Source organism: Amphiura filiformis, chromosome 3 (genome assembly GCF_039555335.1).
Source record: "Amphiura filiformis chromosome 3, Afil_fr2py, whole genome shotgun sequence".
NCBI classification, from domain to species: domain Eukaryota; kingdom Metazoa; phylum Echinodermata; class Ophiuroidea; order Amphilepidida; family Amphiuridae; genus Amphiura; species Amphiura filiformis.
This window is the reverse complement of record NC_092630.1, coordinates 68,421,398-68,446,052: the sequence shown is the minus strand read 5'-3', so window position 1 is coordinate 68,446,052 and position 24,655 is coordinate 68,421,398. Positions and strand designations below refer to the sequence as shown.

At 37.4% G+C, this 24,655-nt stretch overlaps 1 protein-coding gene across 1 annotated transcript in view; it reads left to right on the top strand.

Annotated features, from left to right (window-relative positions):
- Nucleotides 1–22,671, top strand: part of LOC140149025 (E3 ubiquitin-protein ligase RNF4-like) — a 33,639-nt gene extending 10,968 nt beyond the window's left edge. The window contains exons 4-7 of the mRNA XM_072171169.1: nucleotides 14,536–14,661; nucleotides 15,673–15,820; nucleotides 17,759–17,870; nucleotides 19,268–22,671. Of these exons, the coding sequence (XP_072027270.1) occupies nucleotides 14,536–14,661; nucleotides 15,673–15,820; nucleotides 17,759–17,870; nucleotides 19,268–19,417 (536 nt within the window). The 3' untranslated portion in view covers nucleotides 19,418–22,671. The remainder of the gene's footprint in view (nucleotides 1–14,535; nucleotides 14,662–15,672; nucleotides 15,821–17,758; nucleotides 17,871–19,267) is intronic.
- Nucleotides 22,672–24,655: the final 1,984 nt, after the last annotated feature.

Sequence of the window (24,655 nt, the reverse complement as noted above, 5' to 3'; positions counted from 1 at the left end):
CAGGGCGGTGGCAGCGCACCTGAAGCGCAGGGGAGTCAACATGTGTTGCTACCTGGACGATTGGTTCATTTACGGACGCACTCCGCTGGAGACACGGTGTCTCGTGGAGTTAGTAGTCCGTGCGGTGCGGGACCTGGGATTTCTGATCAACGCCAAGAAATCCAATTTGGTCCCGACGCAGACACCACTATTCTTAGGGGCCCAGATCAACCTCAAGGAGGGGAGCGCGGTGCCCTCACCCGAGAGGGTGACGAACATGGCGAGGTGTGCCCGACTCTTGGCCGAGTCAGAGGGGGCACCCGCGGCGGCACGGATGAAGGTTTTGGGCCTTATGGCCAGTATGGTAGACCTCGCACTGCATGCCGCTTTCACATGAGGCCTATACAACTACACCTTCTAGCCTTTTACAGGCCCAGTCGTCACCAATATCCTCGCGGTTCCGATGTCGGAGATCGCGAGAGGAACTCTGGTGGTGGACCCATCAGCCCAATTTGACTCAAGGTGTCAGGTTTCCTGCACCAGCGGTGCGGCACGTAGTGACGACCGACGCGTCAAAGCTGGGCTGGGGGGCCACATCCACGGGACTCAGTCTCGGGCCTATGGTCGGCCACGGAGACGGAGTTCCATATCAACCTTCTCGAACTTTGGGCAGTGGAGAGAACTCTCCAGCATTTCGAGAAGGTGATCGTGGATCTCATATCGTTGTCCAAACAGACAACACAACCGTGGTGGCCTACCTCAACAGACAAGGGGGCACCAGGTCACCACGGTTATGCCTGCACGCACTACGCCTGATAGGGTGGTGCAAGGCCAGGCAGATTACGTTGAGAGCGATGCACATAGCGGGAGTCACCAACATCCTCGCGGACGATCTGTCACGAGGAAAGGTGTCGGGACCTACAGAATGGTCCCTTGCTCCGCAGGTCGCCCAGACGATCTTCGCGGTGATGTACCACCCCTCGATAGATTTGTTCGCATCTCATCGAAATCATCAGCTGCCGGTGTATTGCTCAAGGGTCGCAGACCCACAGGCATTCGCCGTGGACGCTCTGTCCGTGAGACTGGGAGGAATGACTGCTTACGCTTTCCCCGATCTCACTGCTCGCAAGGGTGGTGACCAAGATCGGGAGGAGGATTGCAACGTCATTCTGATAGCACCGTTCTGGCGAAACACCTGTGGTTTCGACCGATGGTGGATCTACTAGCGGCTCAGCCGCGAGTACTCCCCGAGTTACCAAATCTACTCCGGATGCCCGGAGGAGAGGTACCAAGTCTACCACTAGAGCACCTGCAGTTAGCTGCATGGCCCTTATCAGGGAACGTGCGGCGGAGGGAGGCTTTTCATCAGAAGCTGCTTCTCTCATCGCCGGGGTAGACGAGAGTCTACCCTCCGTCACGTATAGTCAGCGCTTGGCTCCCTACTACGCATGGTGCGATGAGAGAAATACATCTCCCACTAGAGCCCCTGTGCCTCTAGTGGCAGATTTTCTGACAGAAAAGTTCAGGTCAGGACTTCAGCAGGCAACGATAGCCAACTATAAGTCAGCCATTCTCTCGATTCATCGGGATTTGAAGACGGGTCGACTATCAATTCAGATGGGTCCCTAAGTCTTCTTCTCGACGGTATGTTCAACGAGCGCCCGCCGGAAAGGAAGGTGGTCCCTCCATGGGACCTCAACACAGTCTTGGAGTATATTAAGGGTCCCCCTTTTGAGCCCCTGTCAAAAGCGACCCCAAATACGCCACTCTTAAGGCGGCTTTCTTCTGGCGTTGGCTTCGGGACGGCGCTGCTCGGAGTTGCACGCAGTCTCAAAGTCAGCCTCCGTATTTACTAACAACGGAGCGACGCTGTTTCTTCGCCCGGATTTCCTTGCAAAAAATGAGCGGCATACATTCCGACACTCGCCTCTTCCTCCCCAATATTGGGCAGGGTTCGTCAATAGCCAAGACAGGTTGTGGTGCCCGGTGAGGGCGCTACAGCACTACCTTGGCCGAACACAAACCTTAAGAGGGGCTCATGACCGCTTATTTATCACTCACGCAGAACCGCACGGTCCAGCCGCTAAACAGACTCTGGCACGGTGGCTGGTCCAGGTGTTGGTGGACTCGGGCGGCAAAAGACGCCGCCTCAAGGCCCACTCAACCAGATCTATCTCATCTTCGTGGGCCTACCATAGGGGGTCCCCATAGAAGAGATTTGTCAGGCTGTGTCTTGGAAGAACCCGTCGTCCTTTTCCACGGTTTACTACAAAAACGTAAACCAACGACCAGGCGATAAGTTCTCCAGGGCTATTCTGCGGAGATAATATGGTGGTTGGGTATCAGGTGTTTTGCGGACAATCAGAATTCCAACATGGTAAGAACCAGTGTTTCTATTCTTAACCACTGAACTTTCAGTTCAGGGGTTTTTGTCTGTTCACGTAGTCTTTCTGTTTCCCGGCCGTGAGGGGGGGAAATAGTTTGACCTCGCGATTACCATGCTACCCACTCTCCCGATCCTTATCAGATGCTGGCCAATCTTGTACCTCCATCCGTCGGTTACTTGCTAGATCGATCTTTCAGATGTTGATGCAAGAAGTATCTTAATCAACATCGGAAACGGTAAGATCGACCGGTGTACTGAGTCTAGTCCCAAACAAAAATGTTTGGTAGACTCATAACCGTGCGATCTTACCTTTCCGATGTTGATTATCCGACCCCGCCGCCTACAAGTTTGGCCGAGTAGGGGCTGCCCAAGTCGGATAAGGGGTGATTATCGTGTGTGACGTCACCGAATGGGTGAGTCCACTCGGGGATCGGGGTTTTGTTATTTATTCATTTATGTGGGACAAAATGACTATTGGTTTTTCCGATCTCGGGATCGATGCAAGAAGTATCTTAATCAACATCGGAAAGGTAAGATCGCGACCGTTATGAGTCTACCAAACATTTTGTTTGGGACTATTTTAATATGAAAATTGATAATTTGTATTCATGTCATACTCTATTAATGATATCAGAATGCATTGAATTTGAATGCATTTTGATATCATTTACTTTTTTTTTTAGGTCAATCATGAATGATCCTAGCATTTAGGTCTAGGTCCAGGATACTACAAAACCGTAAAAAATAAATAACTTAAAAAAAAAAAAAATAATAATAATAATAATTTTGTTGCAATTTTGGGTACCCGGTTGCCCGCCCGAAAAATGCACCGAGTACCCGGGCGCAAAATTACCCGAAAATCACACCCATAGTCAGGAGTTAACACAGGACTTACTCTTCTTGAAATTGACTGCGAGATATATGTACAGGTATGGGTCTATTTACACAGGACTGACAGCTTAATCCCTCAGAAGGATGGAGTACTTTCATGATTCATTTTAAAACTCAATTCTAAATGACACCAATCACCATATCAAGCAATCAGCTTGCTTATTAGCTTTTAAAGTGTATACCTCTAATTATTTCCTTCAACAGCTTACCCTTTTGTTTCATGGACTTCAAAACACATCATTCAGGCCTAGCTATAATTTCTAGGGTCTTTTGTTTTGGACAGGAAGGGAGAGATGTACATGGGTGGGGTCCTCTCTCAAATGTCAGTGGTTGCCACTTTTCCTTTGGATTTTCTAAATTTTCAATTTTTAAAATTATCCTGGATGATATCTGTCGTGAAATAAATCAATGCTTCCTAGTATGCTATAATAGGCCTAGTAGGCCTATTTATACCCTGATTATGCTATGTATAGGCCTACAACAATAACTACAACAACAATAACAAAACCAACAACCAATATTTTGTTAATCTAATTTGTAAAAATATATTCATAGGCCGCGCCTATTAGACTAGTAGGGGCCTATAGCCTAAAAAATTCCTGAATTATATAATGAAAAAAAAACGGGCAAAAACAATCAATCGCTGAGGTCAGAAAGAAAGAAACGAACAAGAAAAAGGAAAAAAAGTGAGAGAAAAATAAAATAAAATAAACGGAATGGAATGGACCACGTAGGGACTCGAACACGTGCCAAATTTTCCAGCTCAAAAGTATAGTATTATATAGTCGAACGTGAGTCCGGCGTGCTAACCGATTGAACCACTGAAGGGACATATGAATTTGATTGATCTCAAACTGACTATTATGCATGAATAGTGCATAACAGGCTCTTATGATAAACAAGCTCATTACCGCTGTAAATGTCGGAGGTATCGATGGCGAAAAACCTCGTTTTTTGCAAAAGTAGCTTAAATTTGGAGTGAAATTCAAATGGTAAAGTAAGCGACAGACATTTGAGAAATAATGTAGGCAGTTAGAAATCAAAATTAACGTTCCACAATCCAGATATCGATAATGTTACATAACAGTGTTTTGTGCACTGGTACAAGATTCTCGAAAATTGTTCCCAAAAAGGGGCTAATAAAATTTAATCGGTACTGTAATTGGTTCTTCCCCATGGCAACATTATTTCTTTGGTCGATTTGTAGTACAATACAAAAAAGGAGAAAACAATCACTCGGCGTGGTTTCATACGGAGCGAAAATTTGAAAAAAAACTGCATGGAACGCGTTTTTGATCTTGTGAACATGGTGCATAAAAATGATTTAAACGAAGGATTTTCAAACGGATTCTAAAAATTTGTATAAACACACAAAAATAATGTAAAGATACATCCATGCACCAACATTTGACTCACTGTGATATTTGATTGCTGAGAAAACACGGTTTTAGAGAACAACTTTATACGTTTTTTATACGTTTCTTCGTGTAACCTTAACATGGTGATCATGTTGCAGAATAGTGCAGGAAAAGTTCTTGTGTGCTAAATATAAAGTGAACAAATGTGAAGAGCCAAAACTCCACTGCTTAAAATCATGTAGATGAGTGTGGAATCTGGAGAAGGTAGGATCACCTCGATGGCTGATAACAGTATTTTGTTGAAGATGGTAACAGTAGGAGCTTCAGACCTGCCATCTAGTACGTTTTCCTGTACGGGAATTGGTTAAGAATACGGGAGTACGGATTTTTGTCCTAAAGTATGTTTTTCAAAAAGTTCGATATATGTATTAAAAGTAAGGCTATTTGTTATGTGAAAATAAAAAACAGTAAAAATCGATTGTATTAAAATCAATCTCTTCCCCTGCTATTAAGGTCCCGATGAAGTATCATTTACATTGACCTCTTCATGTGATCGTATTTTGTGTTTCGTTGAAGAGGTGATTTATATATCACAGGCTATATCACAGGCTGTTATTAACCATCGCCGGACCGCATGAAAATGGAAATGAAACACTTTTTTGGGTTGGCAGCTGCCGCAGAGAGATATTTTGTACTGTATTTTTCGATGTTTTGGAATGGAAATATGGCATCAACAGTAAAGAAAAGTAGCAGCAGGAAGCAGGAATTTAAAACTACAAAGGTTGACTGGGTACCAGCCAAGCGAGAGAGATAATACACACTGTGCAATAGCGATTTTAGTATGGTCACTTGTGGTGCGAACGATAGGGATTACAGCTCATATAAAAACCAACAAATGCAAGGGAAACAAACGCCAAGACCAGCTCAAGTACTCATTTAATTACAAGCTCACCCAACCTGCCGATTATTCAGTGAATTTAATTGTTAAGCTTCCTTGTAAGTAACGTACACCAGGCACAAAAAGAAACTCGTCAGTTATATTCATCCTTGCTGTTCTATAACTTGATAATTTTGGATTATTCTGAAATATACATTTTGTTAATTGGACTTTGCTTTCTTATTTGACACCCTGTTCAAAAACGAACATGAATTGACCAAGATATGCTCCTCCAAAGCCTCAAACCCCAAAATCAAAAGTCACATTTTCAACGACTTTCAATGGGAACGCATCGTTGTATTGCACACAAGCACCACGGGCCAATCAATAAAGCACGCAGTGTAACAGGCACAATTGAATCGTCAAAATTGCAACTTTTCATTTTGGGGTTTGAGAGTTTGGAGGCGCATATCTTGATCAATTCTTGCTCAATGTTCACGAACAGGGTGTCAAATGAGAAAAGAAAAGTCCAATTAACAAAATGTATATTTCAGAATAATCCAAAATTATCAAGTTATTGAACAGCAAGGATGAATTTAACTGACGAGTTTCTTTTTGTGCCTGGTGTATATACGTGCATGTATGTAGGCCTACATTGTTGCCCGGCATTGTTGATGCTTTACTTGTTGATCATTGTGTCATAAAAATGAAAAGCCATACATTTCATTCTCCTATGCTTTCCATTAAACAGAAAGCGGAATGTTGTATGCGTTTTGAACTCGGTTTCCGTGGGTGCTTTTCTCAAAAGCACCCGCAACGGCGGAGCTCTTGCGAATTTTTTTTTGAAATTTTTTTTTTAATCCTTGCAGCTGTGATCAAGCCAAATAAGTTGTTTCTCGGGAATATTGATTTTGAGATATAGCCAATAATCACTTTCAACTTTCTTTGTATTTTATTGTTTTGAGCAACACTAAAATGCCTATATCTTGGAAATACTGATTTTGTATGGGAAATTCTGATTTTGAGGTTTGAAAATACTGAAATGTGGGTTTTTTTTAAGTTGGCAGCCCTGGTCAAGATGTTTCCAGATAGCAAGATACAAAATACAGTTTTTTAATGAAAAATACAGGTTTTGGGGTTTCAGAATACAGTTTTGTGATCCCAGAGGTTGGCAGGTCTGGAGCTTATACGTAAGTGGCTGGAAATTGGTTCTACACATGGATTGTATAAAATGAAAACATGTAGGCCTCAGTTGATGCTTACTGTTGGAATGCTGAACTTTTGCTGATGGTCATGGTAAGAGGCTGAAAACAACATGGTGGAAAAGAGATGGTAAGGATTCGTAATGTAATGGTAGAACATAGTTGATTGAGCCAGTAATCTACTTAGGCCTAGACATTAAAGGAATCCTGCTTGATCTTATTGATAAGAGGAGTCACATGGGTAGTCTGTCTAGCATAATCATCATGACAGGTGCATGCACTGTTCTTGCTCGATGCATAATTTATTCCAGGTGAGGGTGCCACGCCTCAGCTGTGTATTCTAGATATGGCCGCATATATTATAATATAACAACATTTTACTCAAGTTAGACTATCTTTTGAATAAAGTGCTTAATCCCAAAAGGGAGAGCGTATAAAAATTATATATTATAATATATAAATTAGCTATGAAAAATGTCTCTCTGGCCTTTAAGGTGGTACTACACCCCTTGATAAATGGGTGACTATTTTTGCATTTTTCTCCAAAAATAATAACACACTGGTAACAAAAGTTATGTATATTATTATAGGGGCAAGGAATCCAGTTACTAAACTGGAATTTTAGTGACTGAAGACAAGCGGTACATTATTAATGATAACAAAAGAGGTACCACTAGAATGTACCTCATTTCTTAACATATATAATGAACCACTTGTCTTGAATCACTGAAATTTCAGTGAAGTATTTGGATTCCTTGCCCCTATAATATACATAACCTTTGTTACCAGTGTGTAGTTATTTTTTAAGAAAAATGCTAAATTAGTCACAACATTTATCAGGGGGTGTATTGCCACCTTAAATTAAAACAACATTTCTCTCTTATAATCTTATAATATATATGTGTGTTTTGAGGTAGCTTGAGGCAGGTTTTGTACATGATAAAATGAATTGTAACCATCCTTCTGTGATATTCTGAACAATATAAAACTTGGTATGCTGCCCTCGTGTGAGCACTACCAGTATGGTAGCAAATGATAATTTGAAGGATAGGATAAAGAATAAAGATAATGGTCACATATAAATATTGTTCTTTTCTTCATTTTCATCAAATTTAATATAAATTAAAGATTAATATATTTTTGCAAATTTACGAAAATATGTGAATTTGTTGCATGTGATTAATTACCCTACCTGTGGAAAGTTTGTATTTTTTTAAATTTGTATTTTTGATATAATTATCTGATTGCTTAAAACATCATAGGCATTACAAAAAAATAATAATACGAAATAGTTTTAATCGTAATAATTAAGATACTCTAAAAGAATTCATGCAATAGTTAAAATCCATATTTGCTGGTAGACCCAGTTGTGTAGAGTACTGACTAAACATGCAACTAAGCTAGTGCATGTACAGTAGCTGAATACATAGACAACACGCTGGGCAGAATTCTGCATACTTTGCATACCAGACTACAGGCCAAAGCATGCTAAAGCCTATCTATGCATGGCTGTCAGCATTTTCAAAACTGCAGCCAGTCAATATTTGTAGAGTGGTTATTTGGAATTTTGTGTATTTCATCCCAAAGATATTGGCCTAATAAACTGAACACATGCAAACACACACGGGGAAGGGGTGCATATTTCTTGTCTTTAATTAGTCATGATAGTCATCCGTGGTACTCATCAGGGATTTTTTTTTGTTATTTTGGTCCACTATATTGTGACAGGCATCTGGGTTATACTTTAGTATGCTTGAATCCCTTTTAACATAGGCCTATGCTTTTAAACACTAGTTTTTAATATTAGCTGTACCGGGGGGTAACAGGAATATTTCATTGATTTATTCATTTAATATTTGTATAACTTTTTCATGAAAGCATTTATAATTGGGGTTTTTCTGGGGGCAGGGGAAACATGTTTAAAATTATGTTATGTTTTTATGTTTAACTGTTGTTTTTATGTTCTCAAGGAGTTTTAAAATGGGCAGGGGAAAATGGGCTGCTAGAACTCGCTTTTATTAGTTGTTTTGCATTTCATGTGCTTCCATATTAAAGCCATATTATAACATTTTCAAACAAAATAGATTAGCATTTCTTTGTCATAAAATGTTAGCTTTGACTGTCAGATGTATCCCCGTTTATTTTTGAGCCGAACAACTACGGCAAAGCAAAGAAAATTGAATTTACTACCAGCGCACATGTATGCCAATACGCACTACCTCCTTCGGTCATGTTGTGGTACGACCCTTTGTTGTGTATATGAATATCGTGTATGCGTTCGACTAATAATTCCATCGTAATAATAAAGCGCTGAATCAGCCATTTATTCAAAATCACGGATTTTGACAAAACTACAGCACTTAGAGTCTTGATTTTTGCAGGGTATATTAGTTTAATAAAGTACAATTTAATCGTGTAAAAAAAGGAATTTTAAAAATTCAGTGAGGGCGTCTTCCTCAGCAAATGTTATAATATGGCTTTAATAAAATGTTATAATTTAATTTCTGTGAAATATGGTATTTAGTTGATTTTACATTTTTTCTCAAAAATAGATTTATACACAGAACATGTGGTACAAATAATACATCAACAAAATCTTTCATTGAAAAGATATAGTCTTTTACAATACATAAAAAGATTGTGCAGTCTCGACAGATATTTGTTATGAAAAATGTGACATTTTATCATTAGTTGCTGCTTGCAATATTTATTTTTGTTGCCGCCACGGCAGGTGGATGGTGTTTGGGGAAAATAATATTTTTGTATAACCCCGTATTTTGGAAACTAAATGACGACAGGTCATTTACATACTATTCAAGACATATCATTACTCTTTATTTATTCTTGTAGTGTGGCTATAATTCATGAGACAAAGCATTTAAATGATAAAGCTCTTCTGTACAAACTCTCAACATTCAAGTTATTTGCTGCCCTCTGTTGCCCTCTGTGTGCTAAGCTGCAAAATTAAGGGCTGGAGGTGTTGCCCATTGCATAAATTCAATCAGCCAATGCAAACCTGTCAACTATTACCTACTACTTCTTAATTTCCCCAATTTTTCCTTGTCCCCCCCCCCCTCCTCCGGTCTGGACAAAAATTCACAGAAAATCCACAAATCACCCAATTTTAAGAAACTTTTCTGATTTTAACCCCCTCTGCAATTTTTCACTTTGCCCTTCCTCTCCCAAGCCTGATAAAAATGTTGGTCCTGCCACTGACTTATTTCTTTGTAAGACATTCTCCAATGAATTAATATTTTGATGCACTTGGTCATAAATAAAGAATAACAAAAGGCAACCTTCTGCGATTTAATTTAGCAGCTCATTACAACATGCAGCTAATGAAAATACAAGAAACAATAATATTGAATGTTGAGACTAATTTTAGATATCTCATTCACAAGTATGTGGGGTCAGCATTGAAGCCACAGGGTAGAAATACATTGGATCTTAGTTGTCTTATCACCTCTATCATCCATGCTGAGGGAAAACGGTGGAATGCAAAGGACATTTGAAGTACGGGGGTTCATAGTTGGGTACTGTTACACATATGTGCCACAAATAGGAGTTATCATGCCATTGGCAAATTGCAAGGTATTTGATAGCACTTACTGCTATGCTTCCATCAGATCAAATTCTTCACCTGCCTATATTTCCAGCTTTGTATTTTTATATCACACATATTTATTTCCCAACTTTGATGGTAGTAAACATATTTTGTATAAAATGTAACAACAGAAAGCTTATGACCTAAAATGCAGAACATTTGTGCCAGGAGCAATTAGTTCTGAAGCAGTTGAGTAGCCAGGAGCAATTAGTTCTGAAGCAGTTGAGTAGCCAGGATTTTTTTCCATTTTCCGAGAGGGGGCAAAGGGAGGACAACATGTCTTGCAAGGGGTGTGTAAACTAGACCTAAAAATCTCAAAATGTTATAGTGTCCAGGAGGTGAGATGTTCCACAGGATGCAGCTGAAAATGAAGACAAATTAAATGCCAAACAAAATGTTCTCTTTAGAGCAGTTTTTAATGATAATATCATTCCATCAAATTATGACCATTTCTTGTAAAATTTTGATCAAGCCTCAAATTAAGAACAGTTGGACCAAGGAGCCACAACCTGTGTGGATCCTGGTCCCTTGATTTGCTTCTGAACCAGAAGCATAAATCTTTTGTTAGGCTGTGTAACATCGCTTTTGGATTTGTAGACAAGAATCTTGAAGTGTATTATTTGGATTGAAAATTGTGATGAATTTGATGACAATGGGATGCTTTTCTACAGAAACACTCCTCATACCTCTCCCTCCCCACGCCCAAAGTGTGAAAGTGCTATAACGTAGATATTATCATTTCCATGGTGGATATTGAAAGGTAAGAAGTAACTGATCCCAAGTTGCCTATGATTGTCCAGGCCAGGAGTTTGCACTCCATCAGCTGATACATGAACTTAAAATTCTGTTATCTCCACCTTCTATTATTCAAAATGGCACACCGTGATTTGTCCAAAAGGGTCCATTAATCGCAATAATGTTCTCTGATTGTGTTTCAAATGCAATGAAGCATGACGCATTCTATGCAGATCATTAGGCGAGGTTACGCGTAAAATGTTCTACCATACATGCTGGCACTTATGCTGTGGATATGTGTCCCCGGATATGCGTACACGCTAAAATATTTTGACAAAAATTTGATATTTTCTCTTTAAATCTCACTATTTTAGAGGTAATACTAGTGAATAAAATGGTTTATATTTGTGGATTCGGCCGTGCCTCACCCTATATTTTCTTTGTTACTTCTCACACATTATTTAGGTGTAAATGATACTGCAACACCCTTTTTCATAATTATAGATCAAATTAAGGTGGTATTGGATGCATTTTCTAGAAATTAGGAAATGCTTTGAGCATGTTTTAAACAGATTAATTGAGTAGGGTAAAGAACACTGATCAATATGCCTTTTGTTTGGAGCAAATCGGACATACGGTTTCCATAATACATCAATTTGTATGTTCTTTGTATCCTATTGTTTTTGTCAATAATCAATATAGTTAATGAGCTAAAAGGACTGCAAAGGCTCATTAATATGTAATTTTTGCCAATATTTTGCTAAAAAGCAATGCATAAATGTTCAGGGTACTTTTATTTTGCATACTTTTTGCCCTGAAACTTGGTCAAAGTGTTCTAATGTATTATATATATGAAGCCGCCCCTAATTTGCATATTTGCATAATTAATGAGCTAATTTGCATAAATGCTAATTAATTATGCAAATATGCAAATTAGGGGGTGGCTTCATTATAAAATACATTAGAACACATTAGGAACACTTTGACCAAGTTTCAAGGCAAAAGTATGCAAAATAAAAGTACCCTGAACATTTATGCATGGATTTTTAGCAAAATATTGGCAAAAATTATATGTTAATGACCTTCTCCAGTCATTTTAGCTCATTAACTATATTGATTATTGATAAAAACAATAAGATATAAAGAAAATATAAATTGATATATTTTGAAAACCGTATGTCCGATCTGCTTCAAACAAAAGGCATATTGATAAGTGTGCTTTGCTCTACTCAATTAATCTGTTTAAAACATGTTTAGAGCACTTTCATAATGGGTCCAATACCACCTTAAGTAAAAGATATATTTATGAATATTATCAATCATCCAGGTAGATCAAATAGTTGTACTAAATTATAATTCTATTCAACTGGACTTACTGTTTTGATGGCTACGTATCATGTCATAACCATGACGTATCATCAGGCCGACTGATCTTGAATTGGCTCTGTATTCATGACCTGTGACTTCACAGTGGTAGAAATGACGTCACATAGGAGTCGCCGAGGAATTTTACGAACCTACCATCAGGAAAATTCCTCAGCGACTCCCGTGTGACGTAACTTCTACCACTGTGACGTCACAGGTCAAGAATACAGAGCCAATTCAAGATCAGTCAGCCTGATGATATGTGATACGTAGCCATCAAAACAGTAAGTCCAGTTGAATAGAATTATAATTTAGTACAACGAAGTTAAGATATAGTCAACCATAAGGCATCAAGAATCAAGATGATGCAGCGAGTGGGTTGATATGCAATGCATGAAAGAATACAATTTAATATTTCAAATGATCAACCTTGGAATTTTGTGTCAATTATTTCACAATTTATCTTTGGTGTCAGGAATCTCAATTAACCTAGATGTGATGGTAGAAATACCTCTCAACACTATATAAAATGAACGCTGACAGATTTATCAAGTCACTTTGATCTGTAGCCTTGATAATTTACAAAGGGATAGCTCTTCTGCAAGTCTCAAAATTGTTTTATAGTAGCTTTTGCTACAGGGACCGAGGGGGTCACTCCCATTGAGGCCTGTACACCATCCGCGATAATCAACTTTTGAAAAACACCCTAAACAAGGATTTAACCCTGGGCTAAAACGATACCTAAACGCCTGTTTTCACACCCTAAACAGGGATTTTGTTCCTTGCATCAAATTTCATACCCTAAATTTCATTTTCGCGTATCGGCAATTGCAATTTTGCTACCCTTTTTTCCAATCCACGAAAAACTACCCTTTTTACGCGTTTTTTATTATCGCGGATGGTGTACAGGCCGCAATTGGAGTGACCCCCCAGAACAGGGATGGTCTTTTCAGAGTTTTACTGTCAAAGCCTGTGACTGCATTTTTTGTTTTTAACCCCACTTCTGTTCCTTAAATGTATATGATTCATGTTTTGTTAACAAATTATGTATTTACTGTTGCCATTAGTGTAATAAAATTTGTTTTAGGTGATCAAGATGCTACCAGGGAGAGTCAAAAGTTTCACAATAAAACAACACATTGGAAAATAATTTTTATTGAGTGGTTTTAGGTCTCATTTAAGGAGTTTGAGATATATATTTTTCATTAATGTCATGGGTGAACCCCCACCCAGCTTCGCTTAAGACCATAGTAATGCCTTTCTCCATTCAAGTTGTTCACATCTGTCCAACCATTAAGGGAAAAGTAATCTGATGCCTGTTTAGTAACATGGTACATAAAGACATACATTTGTGTATATCATTTTCACTGTCCGTTGCTGTGCTCTGTTGCATATGATGTATGTCAACTTTGAAGTTAATGACGTAAGATGTTGCCTTGCCCCTGCCTATGATGTCAGCATCATCAAAGATGAAATTCATGTTTGCAGACAGAAAAGTAGCTGATGATGGATGTGGAACATCTGAAAGTACTCATGAAAAACATTGATATAAGTAGCAAAGAAACTGCATGCTATCCTCGACATATGAAAGTCGATTTTGAGTTTCCCGTCACCCGCCCTCACTTCATTTTCTAACCCTCACTTGCATTATTATTGTGATTTTCCAAAAATAACCGATGAATATCTGTGCATTTTTATTGGAAAAATCAAAATCAAAACATCAATTTTGCTGCTGACCTTGTAGCCTCTTTTTAGTATACTTTTAAATCTCCATCTTTGAGTGGGTGAGCGGTAAATAATAAAACGTTTTTCACTCATGTTTGGTCACAAATGGAAGTCGGAAATAGAATGAATACCGGTAATGAAAAAGTCACCTCACTTGTTTGCCGAAATTATGTGATGGGAAACTCAAGATGGATTGTCAGTAGCCTTATGAATATCCATCCTCACTAAGGAATGAAGATGGGACGAACATTCAAATGTTCCATGATGGGAAAGGTCATTAAACATTATTTAAATAATGGCCATATAGAGGTATAAATGGAATAAGCAATATCAATGCATCTGTTATTTCAGCCAATCTAATTATGTACATTTATAGTTAAATAATGCTCACCCTTTGATATATTTGAATACAGGATCTTCGCCAGCAGTTGTAGACCTGACAGTAGATTTGACATCAACAAGTAGTACACCACCTCATAATGAAGTAGTTGATCTCACTGAATCATTTACTGAATCACCTGTAATACTTGACCTGAGTGGTAAGACCAATATCATATAATCATAATTCATATTGATCACTAATAATATCAAATGATCAAATAAATGTCACTAACTTTTAACCGCTCGTACTAAGGTAACCATTCGTAAGTTGCAAGTGCCCTTATAGTCGTAACTTAAGAAGAGTCCCTGTGGTAAAGCCCTATTATGTACAAAGGGTATCTATTGTAATCATTTTAGTGAACTGGATTTTATGATGCATCATAAGTTACAATGGATTTTGAGACTTGAAAAGCTTCATAATTGTTAGTGATATGGAATATTATGTAAATTGTTAAGAATTTAAGAGGGCTGCTAGTCCAATTTGACAAGGGCCCTAGGTAATCACATCGTTTGAATGGCTTGAAATTGGACAAATGTAGGACACCAAGGTAAATCGTTAAAAGCCCCAGTGCTTTGGTGCCTCTGCTTAAGGGATACAGTCATTTATTTTGACACCCAAAACATAAGACCAGCTTATCAATATGTTGATAGAATATTTTCTCACATATTTCCTTGAATGGAACTTTTGGTGTGAAAGGCTCTGAAGTTGTGGTTTTCATTTATGGATGTCAAAATTGAACTCTTTATTTCTGGCGAAATGACTGCATATCCTTTAAACATGGTGGTAAATGCACATTGGAATCCCAATGGTAAAGGTCAAACGTCCATCTTGAGATGATTTCTAACCAGCCAAGTTAACATGATCCCATACACAAATGTCATGACCTCAGCACGTCAAATAACCCTGAAGGATCTGAAAAGTATATGTGTAACATATAAGCTTGAGATATATTGTGTTCAAGTAATATTTCATCAGTGGTAGACACTGGTGATTGTTCAAGTATTTTTTTTAATAAAAAAAAACAAATTTACAGAAAAAACAATTTGCCTACAATTGGGCTGATATCTTAATTTGACTGGGGAAATCCCTCTGGTGTTGCCACTGGATTTCATTCTGTTATTTTAGCTAATTGATCTCTTTTTCAATTACACATTTCCTTTCTTTTTAGTTGCAACAAGAAGAAGTAGAAGACAAAGAAACAATAATCATGTGATGAGACCTTCCCAAAGAGATAATATTCTGTTCATAGATCATAGTGATGATAGTGATGAGGAAGTACAAGAACTACCACCATCAAGTCCTTACAACACAAGGAGGTAATTATCAGTGTTATCATATTTTGTGCATGGGGTGGGGTAGGTCCCAAGCCTCCATGCACTTGTAATTTTAAAGTATGTGTACAGCTAGCTAAACTCCTATATTTACTTTAAGTATGTATACATAGCAAAGATCCATGTGCACAAAACCTCATAAACCTCACTCAAAATGATAAGAGATAGCCTCTAGCAACTGATTGACTGACATGACAACATTAAGCCTTGTATGTACCACCACATACTCACAACAATAACACTGGTCCTTAAAAAGCAGGGCATCAGGCATGCATGCATTCATAGCCAGCAGTCAGTCAGTCAGTCCACCAAACCACAGATGTTATCTTAACCTAGATAACGAGGCAATATCATCAATGGGTTTTGGTTTGTGAACATGACATTGCTATTTGTTCACCTAATTTGTGATGTCATGTGTGCATGGCTGGGGGTAACTACTCAGCTGTATGAACACAACATGAATTCAAACATAACGAGATGAAAAGGGTTGCTAACTAGATTTTAAGTGCATTTTGCAATTCATTAGTACATACCTAATCTGTGACCCATGGGTCATTTGATATTTGAAAGGGGTTTAGTTCAACTGCTCTGAAGAGCCTGTAAAAACATTTTGCAGACAAAATACAAAGATGATGGTGTAAAAATGGTTTATTAAAGTGTCAACATCCATCATTGGTTGAAACCAATACCTCCTTGTAAGGACAGTATGATATGCAGCCTATGACAACTTTGTAGTCAAGCAGTGCAGAGACTGCAATTGGGAATGGTTGAATGATCCATCAACACCATGCATTGCTGAGACTTACCAGGGATCTAATAGGCCTATTTCTGACAGCATTTATGTTAATCTGGAATCCCGGTAAAGATCCATGTTTGTATTAACCTAGAAATAGCATTGGTTTATGTTATCATATCATCAGCCAAATTTAACACCATGCTGACAAATTCCAATCAGTCTGTCTTAGTAATGGTGCCAACGTTATGAACAGAATACTGTGATGCAGAAAATGGTGTAACTTGACATTTAAAGGTGGGTAACCTGATTGACAGCCTCATCCCCAACTTACCCTATCAAAATGCAGATGTTGGTATCAGGTGACAGCTCATATTTTTCTCATCAACATATTGAAATTAGGCATTCTAAATCGGTATATTTCTGAAGAAATCATCAAAAACTGTCAAATTAGTCTCAATTATGGTATACCACATTTTTGACTAATTCAGTAGTTTTTTGGAACATCTTCGGAAATACACTGATTTGGAACTCCTAATTTCAGTATGTTAATGATTTGATATCAATTTATTACTTGATCATGATGATAATCATTAATAAAAACACTGTAGACTACCAGTTTTATGCTGTGTCAAAAATGACAGTAATTCCATAAAGAATTAGTCACATTTACAGAAACATTTCCATGATCTTTTTGCATGAATGCTTAAAAGGGACAACATTTTATGTTATACATAAGTTTAAAAGAAATTGATTTTCCAAATATATCAGGTCACCTTCCTTTAACTGCCTACCAGAATCATTCAATAGTAAATTACCAATTGTGTATAAAAAGGCAAATGATATAAAGAGTATCCTTTGGTTGCATCAACCAATGAAAGACATTTGATTATTAGCCAATCAGACCTTACTTCTTTGTTCACCTACTCCATGCTCAAAAGCTGTATAGCAGGATTGGACCACAGGATATCATCTGCATAACAACTAACTTTGATTTACTCAAATGGTTAATGATATATGAGGCATATGAGAGATTTGTGGTTTAATCCATCATACAGCCAGATTATTTTATGGAAGTATCTGTCCATGCTATGAAGGTAGTCCAATGTTTTTCTTCACTTTGAATTATAATCATTAAATGTTCTTTCCTTGGGCAAAATAATTCTTTGTCATATCTGTTTTTCACACAGTGCACCTCACAGAACAGAAGCATTAGCCAGTAGTAATTCAGCTCCATCTGGTGATCCAAGTACACCTAAAAGAGTTATTACCTGTCCGGTGTGTATGGAAGATGAACGAACAGTAAGTGATGATAACTCTCTTCCAAACTGTTTAAATAGATCTTTGGAGATGACAGCTTAGTGACCCCTGAAAGTTTCTCACTTCTACAGTACCGGTATTTTACTGCTGAAATTAGTATAATGAAATGTTTAAAAACAGACACTTCTTATTGTCCCAGAGGGAGGCACTTGCAGAGATACCTGTACAATAGATTGGTATAAACACTTTCATTTAGCCTACAAGCAGACATCTTAAAATATGTGGAAGATACTGATTATAGATCTGGATGTAGTTTGATCAGCTCATAATCGGCGGGCCTTATAATATCACGGATTAATATCTATCTATTTTATTTTGTGACATCTTGCCAGAAGCATCACAAATTATTCATTCAAGTCCTATATGTTGTCTATTTTCTTTAACATGCACAATATATACCAGATAAGTCAACTAAATCACTCTTAACGTGGGTCTACTTTTAGGCAGATTACGAGCTGATCAAACTATAGATTTGTGTGCAATGGATATAGAAAAGAATAGGATGCCAAGAAACCCATTATCCAGTGTTGACCCAAATGACACGGATATTTTAGGTGCACACCAATGAGGTAAACCAAAGAGTACCGACTCTGCCATGTTTATGTGTCACACATGGAGGACAAAATAGTGTACCTCCTCCAGACAATTTCGCTATGCGCCCAGGATACTAAGTGTGTGGTTGTTCGCATTTAAATGTCATGCCAAAAATGCGCTGCATGCAAAATCTGTGTAAAGCTCAAGCTTAAATATGCTTGGTATCATTCCATTTTGGGCTTTGGTCGGTAAATGCCAAAGGAACACTATTTGCCCTCCATAAACAACAAACCAAAATGGCAGCTTTACAAACAGGCCAATTTTGAGTTGGTACTCTTTGGTTATGATCATAGATTTTAGTGTAAGCAATGTAAAGATACTTTAGGCCATGATTGCACCCTCTATGCTACAATAATGATTCAAATTCTGAAAAGTTTTGCACATTCAATTGACCAAATGGGCATTGGTGTCAATTGAAAGGGATACTATGCTAAATTCCAGACCAAAAAGCAGAAATTTGTCGTCTTGGATACTTTACATAATGCTTATTTGTATCTTCTACCTCAATATGCGGACCCTGGATTTCTCTACTGAAAGTCCATTTGTTCCGAAATTCCTTCTCACAATTCAATATGTATATTGCATAACAAGGGAGATGGATTAACCTCTGAACTCTATATATTGTTATGCAATATGCCTATTACCTTGTGGGAAGGAATTCCAATAAAGAAACCAAGAATCCCTATATTGCTAGGATGTTCACTTTGTAATGTATGATGTAACCTGCAGCTAATTGTATTGACTTTACAGTAATAATGATAAATCATTTTGTCTTGTTGTTTCAGATCCATGCTAGTGGACAGCATTTAACATCTACCACCTGTGGCCATGTCTTCTGTAACCAATGCATACGTGCAGCCATTGCAACACAACACAAATGCCCAACATGTAGGAAAAGACTCACAATCAAACAAATTCATCAGATATTTCTATGATCCACGGTTCACATCAAAAACATTTAAGAGAGAAGAGTTTATTCTCATCGGCATCAAAAACATTTATGAAGAGAGAGAGGACTTTATTTATTTGATGGTGTGATTGCTGATTGACAAGAGACATTATGATCATGCAGGTAAATGAGTAATAAATACAAAGCCAGATGCAATAATGAAGTGGGAGTGTGTGTCTTATAGATGGAATAGTTGTGTATAGATAAACCATAAGAAAGAAAGGTGAATCCAGCAACTGTGCCCTACAACTGTACACATACTCTAAGGATAGATGGTTGTGCAATTGACAGTACCAAACATGAATTGATGTTTTCTTTATACATGAAGAATGGACATCTACCATAATAATGGTGCATTATGGGACTCACATTTGGACTTATTAGGTGAAAGGGTACTGCTATTATTATCATAAGGCATATTTTGCAAGGTGCAAGTACAATTCAAGAAGACAGTCACGATTGGTGTAAGAACTAAGAAGTACTTAGCAAGTTGTAAGTACAATATTGCATATTGAAGGTAGTGGTTCTGGAGCTTTAGGTGCAGACACATAGACTACACATCTATGTACATTTCTAGCATCATTGACACAAAGTCACTACTATATCAAATTTAGTAGAGTAATAACATGAATTCTGTGAACAGAATTTAAATTGATCATGTAGACAACCTGTCAAGCCTTACTAATTTTTATGAAAAAGACAAATGTATCGGATACCTACCATTACCTCTATTTAACAGAGGTACTAAGTTACAATTATTATTACAACTATCAAACAAATGTAGATAAATGTACAATGTTCTGTCAATATACCATTTATTTGATTTTACAGGTTTGGGGTCACATATTATGTCAATAAGCCCTTTCGCAATTTTGGAAATCTCGGACTGCGTATGCGCTAAATTCCTTGCGTGGGAGATAAACATTGAGGACTTTCAACACAGGCGAATTTTTCACTTTGTAAGAAACACTTCTTATGTGTGTTTTTCATATTTTTGGGTCTTGATGTGTTCTGAACACTTGCATAAGACCAGGAAAGTATTGATGAGCTAGCTAGAAACTGCCAGCGTGAAACCTTTCAGGCACGGTTCTTCACACACACATCGTCAATGGAGGAAGTTTGATTCTCATCTCTCAAAAAAGACCCGGATGTTGGTGCACAGTTCATGCTCAGTCCGAGATTTCCAAAATTGCGAACGATATTGTGTTTTTATCGTTGCATACATTAGTTATCATTCCTCCTAAAAAATCAAACTTAATTGACCAAATACTTTCAAGTATTGTTTCTAAAGTAAATGGTCTTCCTAAATATTTTGTGCAGATAACTGGTTTTCTGCAAATGTCAGTCGTAATTTTGCCATTATGTTTACTTTGGTACTAGTAACAACTTTAAAACTATTTGGTCAACGAATGTTGTGTTTTCTTTGTAACAATAAGACAAAGATGTGAGCCAATTTTGTTGATTTGGATCTGCTTTTTTATTAAAGTTTGTTTGGCTTACATAAGGCGGGAATTATTAGGCTTTTGTTACTGTGTGCGTCAATAAAGTCCCAACTCATGCCTGTGTAATTTCACATAAGTGTGTGTCAGTCACGCATTACACACAAGTAGAGTAAGCATTGCGCCTAACTGCGTGCATGCCTTTCTATATCAATACGCAGTATTATGAGTCTCATTTTTTCCGCCTTATATAAGCCAAACAAACTTTAGTGGTCAGATTGTAATGTGCTATTCCAGATAAAATCCATATACCCCCTATGGAAGACATGACCTTTAAAATCTCCCACTTGGGGGTGTATATTTCAAATGGAATCACCCATTTAGGTTAACTCCATTGTAATTCACACTACCTGTGGGGAAGATTAAGGTCATGCATGTCTTTCATAGGGGATGTATGGATTTCAACTGGAATTCAATATGCTTCACCACACTACCACCCATACCACCAAATTGTGTTGAGCTTCTTTAGGCTGGATGGGTAAAAGTTATTGAGTAAGCTAATTTGTATATTTTTGTGCTGCTATATACTGAAACAATTAAGTTTCAGGCAACTCGTTTTTTATATTTTAATCAAATTAATTATTGCATAATAACAAAGTAATTTTTAGCAGTTAAGACACTGCTAAATCATTGCATACAAAATGTAGCTATGGGAGGAAAATGTATGTTTAGATTTGGGCTTAAGCTGTGATTTGAGTCATGCAGGTGATTTTTGTAGGGTAGGCCTACATGTAAAGAGTACTAGAATTAAATGTGTTAACTTTTTAAGTAGATTTTTGTTTTCAAAATCTATGTATAACCGTTTTGGGTTTACTTTATAAAATTTGATCAGCTTGAATTGGCGGACCTTATAACATCGCGGATTAATATCAATATCATTTCGAGAATTGTCTTGTGAAATCTCCCAAGAACATCGCAAATTATTAATGCAAGCCCAATATGCTGTATACTTTCTTTAACAAACACAATATAGACCAGACAGGTCAACTATAACACTCTTAACTTGGGTCTACTTTTCGACGTAGTGGTAAAAGCCTAACAATTCCCGCCGATTACAAGCTGATCAAAGTATAATAATACAACTTTGCAGATTTGATATCTTGAGTGAACCTTAAATATTATTGAATATGTATGTGGGTCAAAAGGAGTAAATGAGGCAGATGTTGGAAAATGAGAAGCCACAGGTTTGCTATCACAGTAATATCCATGTTATAATATGACACTTGAGTTGCATATAAATGCAGGATTTACAGGTGCAGCAAAATTATAGCAGGTAGAACTATTTCTGACACTGAAATTCATGACTAGGATAAACAAGCAGGTAAAGTTTATACTGCACACGTTATTAGTGATGTCGTATCTCAACATATATGAAGGATATGTTACTCTTTCTGGTTTCTTTTCCACATTTAAACTATTTACATCTCAATAAAAAGAGGTAAAAAGTAGCTTTTTGGTGCAAACTGGAACACTTATAGAAGCATACATCACAGAACTCATCAAGGATGCACTATTGTCAGTTTGATCAAGATAAATATTGAAATTGCCAACATTCACCTCATTTAATTGTGTTGCCTCATAAAAGGATAACAATCACAAACAAATCATTTTGTACTTGGCTTGACTGAGACTAAAATTATATTTATATACATAATTATTGTGATATTATTAAGGCATATGATAACAGCTTTTGATTTAAGGACACTATTAAACTGGACCTTCAAATCAAATCAACTTGATCAGCCCTGAGTTTCATTGTTGTGCTTAAGTAGTAGATAAAGGGTTTAGATAGATGATCTTTAGTTAGTTGCCCAGATCATTATTTTTTTCTGGAGTCAACCATTGAAATATACAAATCAAATTGGATATAATCAGGACAATCAAATCACAATTGCCACACTTTCATTGGTATTTATGCATGTGTGGTCCCTGTGTAATATGTGGTATAATGCTTTTTCTTTGTTCATTTTTCGAAAACAAGCATCATAAATAAAAGCTTCAGATTTAAAAATAAGAAAGATAACTGATGTATAGTTCTTCCAGCTTCTTTAGGTAGAGAGTGCATGACCACACAGATATTACAAATACATGTGCCGTTAATGGAGATCAGTACATCTCATTCATAATCCTTTATTCAGCATGACATTTTACTCTCTCACTATAGACCCAACATGACATGTGATATGGTACGACCTCACAGTTCAGATGTACCGAGTAGTACCAACCTCACAAATATGTCAGTTTGTTATTTACTACATGTATGTTCATAGGCAGCATATGGTTACTGTTTCGTTTGTGAGCTATGTATATACTTGTGGAGCTATTTATTCTTCTTTTGACCTTCAGACTAAAAAGTGTGGTCTGTTGTCAAGCGTTTCACGATGTAAAATCATGTTTCCCATAATATCCCCTTTTGCTGCATTTTCTCCTGGCATTACAACACTATTATATAGGGCTACACAAACTTTGCAAATGAAATTTACCCGTTTGCTATTCCACTGATAGTTACAAAATAAAGTTCATCGCCAGAATGTTAATGTTGCAAAACAATTGAAATACCTGGCGGAACATTTTATTTTACAGGAAAAGTAATGGTGCTAAACATTTTTTTCGAAATGAGAACCCAATTTTATTTTGACATATTAGTGTACATCATCTCTGGATACTAGCTGGAATGATGATGAATCTAGTAATCTGCATAGATTCAGACTCTAATCCAGTGTTGAGACCGGACACGTTACAGACAACCAAATATATATGAACACGTTTTGTCGGTGTAAGTGCCAAGTTCCGCATCATAAATGTCAGTCAGTGTAAGTGTTCCCCAATAAACAGCAGATGGTGATTATATAATTATGGAGTATTGGAATCTGAAGACAGACTAGACGTCTTTGACCTTAGATATCCAAACGCCATTCTATCTCTTTCTCTATATGGTTGACACATCACAATATTCTTCCACGTGGGCATGCTAACGTCAAAATTAGCACGTTAGGATTTACCCCAGTTTACTAAAGAACGATTTGTAAAGTATATAGGACCATTTAAAAAAAAAGATGTTCATTGCACCTATTTCCGAACATAAGCTCTGGTTTTAACATATTTCATATTTTACTTCAATTTTAACAGTAGTCCTACATGAAATGTGATGTGCTTATGGAATGATCATCCATATAGGCCCTATCCATGGAACCTGTTAAATATATGTTAGGTTGGCTATGCTCGTTTGCACACCCAATCAAAATTGCAAACGTTCCGCGCAGTCCATCTCACTTCAATATTTTGCCAATCAAAACGAAAAATAATCTGAATTTCGCTTGATCCCACAGGCGAAATATTGTGAATAGTTCCTTGTTCTATTTCTCCAATATTGATATCGACTACATACTTGGAAATCTTTCTCGATGTTTCGGGTCCACATTTTTCACATTGTCAAATCGTACAATGGATGAGTTCAACAATATACCATATATTTCTGGGGGTAAGCTGACATCAAATTGTCTGTTTACCATTTGGATCATATAAGCTATGAACTATAAATTTGATCTTTGTCATAATATTATAGAGATTTCACCACTAAATCAGGTCCAACCCTATCTGACTGAAGAAATTACAACCAGTGTTTCCATTCGCTGACCATATCCCATTTTAATGGGAAAAAAAGTTTGAAATGAAGACTGGTGTGCCCATTGGTGCTAGTTGTGCTCGGTGGATGTTTTTCTTAT